Source organism: Acanthisitta chloris, unplaced genomic scaffold, assembly GCF_000695815.1.
Source record: "Acanthisitta chloris isolate BGI_N310 unplaced genomic scaffold, ASM69581v1 scaffold19414, whole genome shotgun sequence".
In the NCBI taxonomy this organism is placed as follows: Eukaryota; Metazoa; Chordata; class Aves; order Passeriformes; family Acanthisittidae; genus Acanthisitta; species Acanthisitta chloris.
Window position 1 is genome coordinate 1,906 of NW_008670164.1, and position 11,802 is coordinate 13,707.

Here is an 11,802-nt window from a genome sequence, read left to right on the forward strand (position 1 = left end):
CTGAAAGTTTATACTTGTGGTTAAATTCCTTCATGAGTGGAGCCAGCCTCAACAGGGTGATTCTTATACTGCAAACTAAGATTTGTTCCCTCCCTGTGTATTAGATTTTAGTGTCTTTTTTCTTCTGTAGGAGTGCCCAGAAGGAGAAAGCCAGATCCAAAGTCTTTGCCTTTGTCCCATTCCTCACTACATGAGATCACAGACTTTGCCCTCATTCCCTTTGTGTGTCGCTGGTGTAAACTTCTCCCATCTCTTTCTCTTTCCTTCTGTGCAGGAAGACACAGCACAGCTCTCTGGACCAGAGCTCCCCACCCCAAAGCGGCGTATCTGGCACCTACAACCATCCTGTCCTGGGGATGTATGATTCCAAAGATGACTTCCCACTCAGAAAAACAGGTAGGATCACGTTTGTTTGCTGTGTCACCAACTGTCCTTCCTGTCACACTTGCCCTTCTGATTTGATTTAATGTAGATGATATGACTAAAACGTTGTGTTTCACAGGGTGATTCGCTTAACAAGCCTCCACTCTATCTGCTCCCCCTTCACCTGTCACTGTGTTCACAGTGCTCAGGGAGGTTGGGGCTGCTCCGGGTGTGCGAACGCAGCAGACAGCAGAGTTGTGTGTCAACACCCCAGTTGTGAGGTGTTTTCACCAATTCAAAGCCAACACAGAGATCTAGGTGTCTGAAGTCCAAGTGTGTTTTGATGAGTGAGAAAAGTACCAAGAAAACTTCATTTCTTTGGGGATTTGCATTTTATAGACAAGCTTATACTTCATGTAAATAACAAGGTTTTTGCCAGTCAAAGCCTCAGGGCTTCCTGCGAGGGTTTGGTTTACACCTAGACAGTTCTGCCTCAGTTAGGCTTTTCCCTGCATGGTGGCTGAGCAGGTCAGTTATTTCGCAGCTCTGTATTATGTAAACCAGGTTGTTTTGGTTGGCTGTGCTCCTCAGCTCCATGTTGAATGCCTGAGCCAGCACAGCCTCAACTCTGAGCCTGGCCAAGCTCCTGAGCCTCGGCCGCTGCCTGGAGGGAATAGGTCAGCTCCAAGAGCTCATCCTGCTTCAGGGAGCAGTGCTGCTCACGTGGGTGGGGCACAGTGCTGGGAGTTGGAAATCACCTCAGAATACAAAAAAATAACTTTTCTGAAAAGGTCACTGAATCGTGAAGGTTGGATAAGACCTCCAAGGTCATTGAGTCCAACCATTAACCCAGCACGGCCAAGCCCACCACTAGCCCATGTCCCCATGTGCCACATCCACACACCTTTTCAACGCTTCCAGGGATGGTGACTTCATGACTGCCCTGGGCAGCTTGTTCCAATGCCTGACCACCCTTTCAGTGAAGAAATTTTCTGTAATATCCCATCTAAACTTCCCCTAGTACTACTTGAGGCCATTTTCTCTTACCCTGTCGCTTGTTACCCGAGAGAAGAGACGGTGAATGTTCACAGGTGGAGTGGAACTAAGAGGAAAGGAGGGATGTGACTGAATTTCACACCTTCTGCAGGTGCTGCCTTGCTGGTCTCAGGTGTACATTATGGATCTTCAAACATGGGGGGATGAGCACCAGCAGCCAAAAACTGTGTGTTATACTTGTGATAAGGAATGATGATGGTGTGTTAACCATCTCCCTGTGGTGGAACTACAGCCTTTGCTCAAATCAACTGTTCTAAATCAGTTCCCAAGAGCTGGCAATGCCTTCTTTTCCTTCTGGGAGGAATGTAAGTGTCCTCATGGCAGTTACTTTTCTAACAGAGGTGGTGCAGGTCTTAGGTGCAGTGGATGGCTTAACACCATTCATAGAATCACAGGATGGTTTGGCTTTGAAGGGACCTGAAAGTTCATCTCATTCCACCCCCCTGCCATGGGACACCTTCCACCAGCCCAGGTTGCTCCGAGCCCCATCCAGCCTGGCCAGCAGGGATGGAACAGCCACGGCTTCTCTGGGCAACCTATACCAGTGCCTCAGCACTCTCACAGGGAAGGATTTCTTCCCAATATCCCATCTATCCCTGCCCGTTGTCAGTGGGAAGCCATTCCCCCTTGTCCTGTCACTCCAGGCTCTTATGCAGAGTCCCTCTGTGTCTTGCTTGGATCCCCTTTAGGCACTGGAAGGGGCTCTAAGGTCTCCCTGGAGCCTTCTCTTCTCCAGGCTGAACACCCCCAGCTCTCCCAGCCTGGCTCTGGGCATCCCATGCCAATGCCTCACCACCCTTAAAGTAAATTCTTATTACCTCTGTAGACTTCCTGTGCCTCCTGCTTCACAGTTCTGTGCATTAAAAAGCCTTTTGGGGAATTCCTCTTTCTGGACCATAGCACCTGGTCTTCAGGATGGATCCACAGATGGATTCCCATCTGCTGTGCAGTAGACTCTGTTCCCCTGTCCCAGACATGGTGGGTTGGTTAGGTGATGAGTGCGAAACACTTACTACTCGATCAAATATTGGGGTAGTACTTTAGACTATGCCCTTTCTGGAGGACTCCAAGAGCAGAGCTTAGAAAACTGGATTTGCTGAAGGGTAGGGCATCCTCTAATCTCTGATTCTAGGTAATAAATGACCTTTCAAGCTCCTCTGGGAAATCAGTGTCTCCGCAGAGGGAAGCATCCCTTGGCACTATACCCATCGCTTAGGGCCTGTGGACAGCCTGATTCCAAGAGATTCTTAGCTTTTCCCTATGCCGTGTGAAACCAGGTGATCTGTTACTGGTCTGTTGGCATTCCCACAGTATAAATGGGCTTTGTCATGCTCTAGAACCTCCCTCGTTTGTGACCTCACGGGTCCTTCTTTGCTCCCAGTGTTCTGGAAGGGGATTTCTGCAGGAGAAGGAGAACATCTGCACATCTCACCCTGTGCTGCTTCCTAAACGGAGTTCTCAGTAAGGCTCCCGCTGGATAAAAGCCCTGTCAGACAGGGGGAATTAAGGATGATAAATGGATCTAATCACAATAATAAAAAGTGGAAGCAAGTAAAACCATTGTTGTTTTCAAACAGGAAGACACTGAGCTGATTTTGGTTTGCGAGGACGCTGATACTTGTTCTTTTTGGACACCAGCATTAATCTTCTGGGGACTGGTCTGGGCTACAAATGAGTTCACTTTCATAAGGGTCGGGGAGAATTCTTTTTGTGGATGTTTTCTTTTCCCTTCAACGCAACAGCACGTCAGGCTCTGGCACAGCAATATCCTGCAGGAATCCCAGTGCCAAGAATGTTAAGTTGCTTGGAGAAGAAAGGCTCCTGAGCAGTCTGGTGTAAACAAAAGGCTAGGGAAGGCTGGAGCCCATCCTAAATAAAGTTCTTCATTATGGGTGAGCTTTTCGGATTTTTGGCACCAGGAGAGGCTCTGGCTTTGTGTTGGGAATTTAAAACCACCATATCGTGTAGTCCAGTTTTATTAGATTTGATTAAATATTTGCAGCTCAAATAGCAGAGTCCATGGCAATCCAGTTCTGATTACCAGGGTTGGAATACAACTAACATCATTGCGGGGGAGAAGGCAACTTAGGGGGCTGTGGGAAGGCATTTGGAATGAACAGTTCTTCCAGGATACATTTGCAGAGCCAGCAGTGTGTCCTGCAGCTTGAGATATTTTCAGGAAGAATAAATATTCCCTGTCTGTGGAAGTGTTCTAGGCCAGGTTGGATGGGGTTTGGAGCAACCTGGGCTAGTGGTTGGTGTCCCTGCCTGTGGCAGAGTGGAACAAGTTGGTTCTTAATCCAACCAGCTGTGATACTGGAGGGAAAGGAAGAGGCAGGACCCTGAACCTCAGCAGTGCTTCACAAAACAGGGGCTGAGCAATATGGTCTAGGGGAAGGTGTCCCTGCCTATGGCAGGGGTTGGAATGAGATGAGCTTTAAAGTCTCTCCCAACCCAAACCAGTCTGGGATTCTATAAAATACATCACCTGCACTGAGTTTTAAAAACTCTGTGTCTTTACTCTTACTTAAAGCTTCATGATGTGGTCACAGGTTATGGGAGAGGGACATGTGTGCATGAATGATGTCTTAAGAGTGCTTGAAAGCCTTCGCACGTGCAACAGTCAACTCTTGCAGTGTGCTCCTAATGCATCCTGTGCCTTGAAATCCTACTCTGCCTGATTTGTTTTACAGAATTATGCTCCACTTTCTCAGCTGTTTGGTTTCTGTATGGAATTGTTTTCCTGGTGCAGTTGCTGATTGCTTGAATCCTGTTCTTAGCCTGGCTGAGGGATGCATTTCACTTCCAAGCACTTGAGGTTCTGCTTTTATTTAACTGACCTGAGAATGGCTCAGTTGGTGCTGCTCATGCTTCTGCTATTCGGTGCCTGGATTAGCACAAGGATTTTTATTTCCCTTTTTGGATGGTTTCCTTTATCCTATATATGTTTTAGTTCTGCATTTTGTTGGCAGCTGTTGAGAGGGAAATCTCTTAAGTGACCTTTTCAGCCCTCAGATCAAGGCTGGTGTCCTCCAGATTTACTGATGCTTCATTTTGTGCTGCGCTGGGATCCGCTGAGGAAAACCTCTGGAGAATCCTTACAGAGGGATTTTGGAGTCTGTCTTGAGACAACCTTTGGAAAAGCTGTTTTGATAACCCCAAAAGTTGTTTGTCAACAGCTTTCTTGGAGCTGCTGAAGTGGTTTTTAACACAGCTTCTCAGTTCTGCATTTCTAAGGAATTCTGTCCTCATTTTCTCCCTAGGAACAAAGTGGTTAATGGCATTCCCTGCTTTCTGAAATGTGAGCAGTGGATGTATTAAAACATGCTGTTAATTAGAAAACTGACACCACCACCATCGTGGAGGTTTAAAGGAAGTTATTTAGCTTCTTAACATGCTTTTCCTCTTGGTTTTTTTTTGGTTGATTTGGGGTTTTTTTACATCCTGTGCAAAGTTGGACCATGTCACAGAGTCCCAAACTGGTTTGGGTTGGAAGGAACCTCAAAGACCATCTCATTCTAACCCCTGCCATGGGCAGGGACACCTTCCACTAGACAAGTTTGCTCAGGACCCTGTTTTGTGAAGCACTGCTGAGGTTCAGGGTCCTGCCTCTTCATTTTTCTCCAATATCACAGCTGGCTGGGCTAGGGAGAAGATCAGGTGGATGTTAAGGGACATGAAGATTTTAAGGAGGCAAAGGATTCCTGTGGTCCCAAATATGTTTTTGCTGCAGAGCTGTGGGATAGGATCTCGGGGTGTGAGTTTCCACTGAAACCAACAAGGCCAGGTTGGATGGGGCTTGGAGCAACCTGGTGTAGTGGAAGGTGTCCCTGCCCATGGCAGGGGGTGGAATGAGATGAACTTTAAGATTCCTTCCAGCCCAAACCATTCTGGAATCCTATGGTTTCCAAAGCTGGACTGGACTGAGTGCCAGACTGGGAGCTTACAGACACCTTTGGCAGGTGTCTGTCTCTGAATTTCATGCCTAGATAGTAACTGTGTGTGCATGTGGGATGTATCTGGGGAGAAATGACATACAGGAAGTGTCACAGGCCCTCTTTGAACTACTTTTCTCTGGGGACCAGAGAAGAACAACTACCCAAAGACCTCTCATCTAGCCACGTCTCTAGCCTTCTATGAGTCATGACAGAAGAAGAACTGGTTATAGTTAAGGTGCTGTGTCTCAGGTTTTGTGGTAAAGGAAAGCAAAACTGTCCTCAGGCTTCACAGACCACATAGTCAACAACTGGCAGGAAAGTTCCAGGGGGAGGTTTTTAGTTTAGTTTATTATTTGCCGCAGTGATAGAATCACAGAATCCTTAATGCTGGAAAAGCCCTCTAAGATCAAGTCCAACCTTCAACCCAGTCCAGTCACCATGTTCACCACTAACCATGTCCCCAAGGGCCATATCCACACATCTTTTGAACACTTCCAGGGATGGTGACTCCACCACTGCCCTGGGCAGCCTGTTTCAATGCCTGATCACCCTCTCTGCGAGGAAACTTGCCCTAATATCCAACCTAAACCTCCCCTTGGCACAACATGAGGCTGTTTCCTCTGGTCCTGTCACTTGTTACCTGGGAGTAGAGACTGAAACCTATCTGGCTGCACCCAACTGTCAGGGAGCTGTAGAGAGCAGCACTCCTTGATGTCCCTCAAGGAGTAAAGGAATGCAAGGGAAAGGAGACCTGTCCTTGTGCCTGCCTCTGTGTGGTGCCAACAGGCAGAATCAAACCATCTGCCACTTGGAGGGCCCTGGCCAGTGGTTTTCCTTAGTTTCACCACTGTTTGAGAAAGGTGAGCACTGTTTGAGGAAGGCCCATGCTGACAGTCCACAACAGCTTCCAACTCACCAGCCTCCAAAAAGAGATAGAAAAAGGTTGATGTTGTTGGTCTGGTTTAATGATTCCGTGATTCGTTTTCCATGCAAAAGAGGTCCCTGAGAGAGGAAAGCAACCAGCATCCCATGATGATATTAAGAAGACTTTTTTTCCTGTGGGGGTGGTGAGACATTGGCACAAGTTGCCCAGGGAGGCTGTGGCTGCCCCAACCCTGGCAGTGTTCAAAGCCAGGTTGGATGAAGCCTTGAGCAACCTGATCTAGTGAGGAGGTGTCCCTGCCCATGGCAGGGGGTTGGGACTAGATGTTTTTTAAGGTCCATTCCAACCCTTTAACAGTCTATGGTTCTGTGATGTTGGTACTGCAGAAACACAGAGTTGAGTATTATTTGCAACTAAGCAGGTGAAACTGCTCTGAACTTCTTGCATTTGAAAAAAAAGAAAATGGAAAATGAAAGTATTTGTTGATAGTCAAAGTGCTGTATTTGTCAGGAAAAACATAATACCCCTCTGAGCTGGTTCTGCCTGTTGGAATGTTTGGAGTGATTTGTTTTAGGGCAGAGATGATTTAGAGGAAAACAGAGTGGGCTGAAAACCCAGTGTAGTGTGGGAGTATCATCTAGAGAAAATCTCTGGGGTCTATGTGGTGTGGAGTGTCACTCATGTTCGAGACCATCTTTGCTTTCCCACGCACACTGTCCCTCCAGCTGGCGTGGTTGGACCTCAGGCTGTGCTGTGCTGAGGGAGGCACTGACTGCAGGAGAAATCCCTGTTGCAAACATTTTTTGCTGCTCCAGGTGGAGGATGTCAGTGTCTCTAATCCAAATGTAATGTTTAGATTGGATAGATAGTGGATTTGACATAGAATCATAGAATCAACCAGGTTGGAAAAGACCTCCAAGATCATCAAGTCCAACCCCACCATGGTTACTAGGCCAAGGCACTAAATGTCACATCCAGTCTCATCTTGAAAACCTCCAGGAATGGTGAATCCACCACCTCCCTGGGCAACTCATTCCAGTGAGTATAAAATCTCTACCTAATATTCAACCCACACCTCCCCTGGCAGAGCCTGAGTCTGTGCGCTCTTGCAGCCTGCGCATAACACACTGAGAGGAATATCCAAAATCCAGGGAAATTGTTAAACACACTTACTGGAAATAAACTGGTAGTCTCAAACCTGAAAGCGAAGTGACTTCCTACAGAAAGGGTGTGATCACAGAATCACAGAGTGGTTTGGTTTGGAATGACATTAAAGCTCATCCAGTCCCTCCCCCTGCCATGGGCAGGGACACCTTCCACTAGTCCAGGTTGCTCCAAGCCCCATCCAACCTGCCCTGGAACACTGCCAGGAATGGAGCAACCACAGCTGCTCTGGGCAACCTGTGCTAGTGCCTCACTACCCTCACAAGGAAGAATTCCTTCCCTCCCATATCCCATCTAACCCTGCCCTCTGTCAGTGTGAAGCCATTCCCCCTTGTCCTGTCCCTCCAGGACCTTGTCCAAAATCCCTCGCCAGCTCTCTTGAAGTTCCTTTAGGCACTGGAAGGGACTCTTAAGGTTTTCCTGGAGCCTTCTCTTCTCCAGGCTCAACACCCCCACCTCTCCCAGACTGGATAAAGCTTTAATCTCTCCTCTTTTAGTTTCAGCTGGTTCCTCTTGTCCTATCACTGTCTGCCTCTGTCAAAACTCCCTCTCCCTCTGTTTTGTCATCCCCTGCAGGCACTGGAAGGCTGTAATTTTTCAGGTGATGCCAAACCAATGTGAAAGGAAGATCATAAACCCCAGTTTGTTTCTACAGAAGAACAGACTGTCTTGCTTCTATTCTTGGCTTTCTGCCTAATTTGGGAATTTTCTGCTGCCTCTTTTTCCCTGTCTTCTGTGGGTACCTTTGTGGGACACAGTTCTTGGTGTCGTGCTCCATGCTGATGCCTACAAGATTTGAACCTCAAGAATGTTGGCTCACATGGGCTTCAGAGGGGTCACAGTGAAATGGATTTTTCACTCTTTTTATTTGCCCATAGGTGAACTTTGCCATGTCCAGTGGAACCAGGTCCTTCAGACTAGATAAGTCATGGTTGTGGGAGAGGAGAGACCACACCGTGCTCAGGGAGGAGACATGAAGGTCTGGGATGGAGCAGGCAGGGAGACAAGCAGCTGCATTGGGGTGTTAGTCCTCAATGGCAGGACGTGTGGTCTCTCCTGCTTAAGCAAAAGATAATTGCTCTTTATTGAAGTTTTGGGTTGTGCTAAAGGCTAATTTCCACAGCCATATCCCTCCTCCTCATGGACTTTTCTCATGGATTGACCTGGATGTTAGAAGAGAGACAAGACAGCTCTGTTGGCCTTTGCCTGACTGGTGAGGCTTAGGTTGAAGCTTAAAAATAAGACCGATAAAAGAATAACTTCCCTTCTGAGTCTGCAGCTGCTGGAATCATGATGTTCCAGGACTGGGAGCAGAATTTGCATGGTGCATTGCTTGCTTTTATTCCATGAATGTGGATGGAGAATCGGAACAGGGCAAGCTCTGCCCAGGACTATGTGTTATTTTGACTTCCATAGACGTAACGTCCGATTAGTTCCGCAGCTTAGGGGCTGCAATTCTAGGGAAAAAAAATGGGAATGACATAAATGTTGGAAGAATTGGATTACATGGGTCCTGCTGCACTCAGTGACGTATAAGAGAGGTAACTTGGGTTGGAACCTGTGAAAACTAGGGAAGCTTTTGGTTTATGTTCTGGTTATTAATTTACTTGGAGGAAAACAAAATATTCTTTGTATAAATCCTTATTATAGGCCAAATTATGTATGTCACTGCTTAAGAAATCCCTCTGGCTTTGTGGGAGCTGACTCAGACTTGGGCATGGACTGCATTTGTTTGCTGAATGGGATTTTTGATAACTTCATGGCCTTTGTTTGGAAGACACTGAACCTGTGTTGACAATCAGGTATTGACAGGTGTTGCTTAAATTTCTGCCCATGAGGGACAAGTCTCTTCACTTTACAGGTATTTTCATTGTAGAGTAGTCTAAAACTCACCTGAATAGGCTGAAATTCCTGGTTTGAGCTCTGGAAATGCCTCTGCTGGAAGCTCCATCTTTCCTATAAAACAGGTTTTGTGTAAATCTGTGAGTTTGAGGCTGTGCTGAGTTTTAATTCACCTGCTTTGGGCTCTCAGGGACCCAGTTAAATCCATGCTGGGATTATGGTCTCTGAGGTCTTGATGCCATGTTAGATTTGGGATTATATCTAAGGCATAAGCAACAAAATCAGAGCAGTTCTTTAAATAGTCCTTTTGGTGTTTCCAAACTCCATCCTCCAGCTGAGGAAGCAGAGAAGGAAAATGCAGTGATTTTGCCTTAAAATAGTTTGATCTGACAAATTCCAATAATTTGCCTTTGCAGTAACTTACTCTGGAGGTGTTTTATCTCTTAAGGATGTGATTTGCTATGTTCATTCCCTTCGTGTCACCTGGAAGGATGTTTTTAGTGTGGCTTTACATATGGGAAGCACTGGGTAAGCTGTGAGCCCAAATCCTATGTTTACCTGTCCATTTTGAAGTTGTTTTGAACCAACCCATGACCTGTATTTGTAAGCCACACAATTCCTCGTGTGTTGCCAGCAGAAACCATCCCTCAGCTGAACACCACACAGGGTGGAAGTAGCATAGGAATGGAATTTGGGCTCAGACACAGATTTATTGTTGTGTTTTTTGGTTCATTTGTGTTTGAACTGGTCCATTCTTCTGGTACTGCCCTGGGAGCATATTTGCAGTCAATCCCCTGCCATTTTATATGCAAATGCTCTCTAAGATGATTCCCCCCTTGCTAATGCACTCGATTCTGCATTTTAAGCATCATCTCCAGATGCTTCAAGTCTGAGACTTTTTTTTAGGACTCCCTTTATCCCTTGCTGGCGTTTTACTGTCCAAAACATTCATGAGAAGCTCTTTACTTTTTTTTATCCGTCCCAAAACTTTCATCAAAGACCTGTTTTGATGGCTTAACTCAAAGCATTTGATCTTGAATTCATCTGCCTTCTGATTTTTTCAGCCCTGCAATTAATGTTGTCAGGCTTGATCTTTGACGCGACCCAGTGGTCAAAGGCAACTGTAGGGAGCTATAGCTGTAGCCAGACTTAGTTAAAAAAACCCTATTTGAATTCTTCTAAGAAAATGTAGCCTATTGGCCCTGGAGTGTGTTGGTTGTTAATGGTGTGAGCACAGGATTTGCTGGTTCAAAGGGATTGAGCCACAGAATTGTTAAGAGGTTGGAGAAGGGAAAAGATGGGGCCAGTTTGCACATCTCAGAAGTGTCAGGAGCCCTCAAGCCGCACAGCAGATACTCGACTCAAAACTCAAGAGGTCAGAAACTTCCCAGGGAACATCATCTTGCTGGAGGAATTTTGGCTCAGTGCTTTGTTACCTATATAAAAGACTCGATCAGCATGTGCGCTGTTGCCAGGTGTGCTCAACCCAGAGGCATCGGGCTTTCCCAGGAGCTCTGCTTTGATTTTTGGAGAGGTGGAATCCCAGAATTTGGGTACAGCCAAAGTTTTGAAGAGAGTCTTTCGAAAGTGTGATGTGCACAAAGCAAGTCAGACTGTGGCCACAGGAAATACACCCACACCGACCCTTGGCTGCCAGGAACTCTCCAAGTGTCTGATGTGTTTTTAGATACAGCTTAACGTTGTGGCTGTGATGATGTAACCAAGCTGTTCCCCAAATAAACAAACCTTCTCCTCCCTGGCATTGACTTTCCTTGGCCACATTCTCATGCCCTTTTCCTTGAGTTTTCAATGGCTCCAGTTGACAGGCTCATCTGACTCCAAGGTGAGTTGCTTGGTGAACCAACAGAACAGTCACCTGGATTAGTTGTGGGGTTTGATTTTGGTGTTTTCTTTCCCTCTCCCCTGGCATCCTTCCCTCAGCCAGCTCACTCTGGGGTCCGATGACTCCAAGGGTGTGGAGTTGCCCGTTCCAGCAGCACATCACAGATAGCGTCTCAGTCCCATGGGGATCCTCCATGCTGACCAAGCAGCAAGATCTCAGTTGTGTCACCCATTCCTATAGTGATCTTTTTTGACCCCATGAGTTAGGTTTACCACTGGGTTGGTTGGGAACGAGATGGTTAGAGGATGGGAAGCTAGGAGCTGGGAATGGTCTGCACTAACAGCAGTGAGTTCTCAGCAGTTTATAAGTCTCTGTCTTCATTCAGAGAAGACTTTGCAGGATGATTATTGTATTTTTCATGAAAATGTTTTTGACTTTCATTGTCAGTGAATTCAGGTATCACATGGGCTGAGACCAGTTTGCTGTCTTCAATAGTATGTGTTCCAAATGTATATTATGATTGTGTGGAGACCTCAGAGCACCCTCCAGGATCTGAGGGGACTACAGGGGAGCTGGAGAGGTATTCTTTGTTAGAAACTGCAGTGATAGGACAAGGGGTAATGGGTTCAAATTGAAGGAGGGGAAATTTAGGTTAGCTATTAGGAGGAAGTTTTCCCTGTGAGGGTGGTGAGACACTGGCACAGGCTGCCCAG

At 46.6% G+C, this 11,802-nt stretch overlaps 1 protein-coding gene across 1 annotated transcript in view; it reads left to right on the forward strand.

The window, feature by feature from the left end:
- Window positions 1–274: 274 nt before the first annotated feature.
- Window positions 275–11,802, forward strand: part of LOC103801183 (histone deacetylase 4-like) — a gene marked incomplete at both ends in the record, with an annotated part of 31,664 nt that continues 20,136 nt past the window's right edge. Inside the window, one exon of the mRNA XM_009073588.1 lies at window positions 275–396. Within this exon, the coding sequence (XP_009071836.1) occupies window positions 275–396 (122 nt within the window). The remainder of the gene's footprint in view (window positions 397–11,802) is intronic.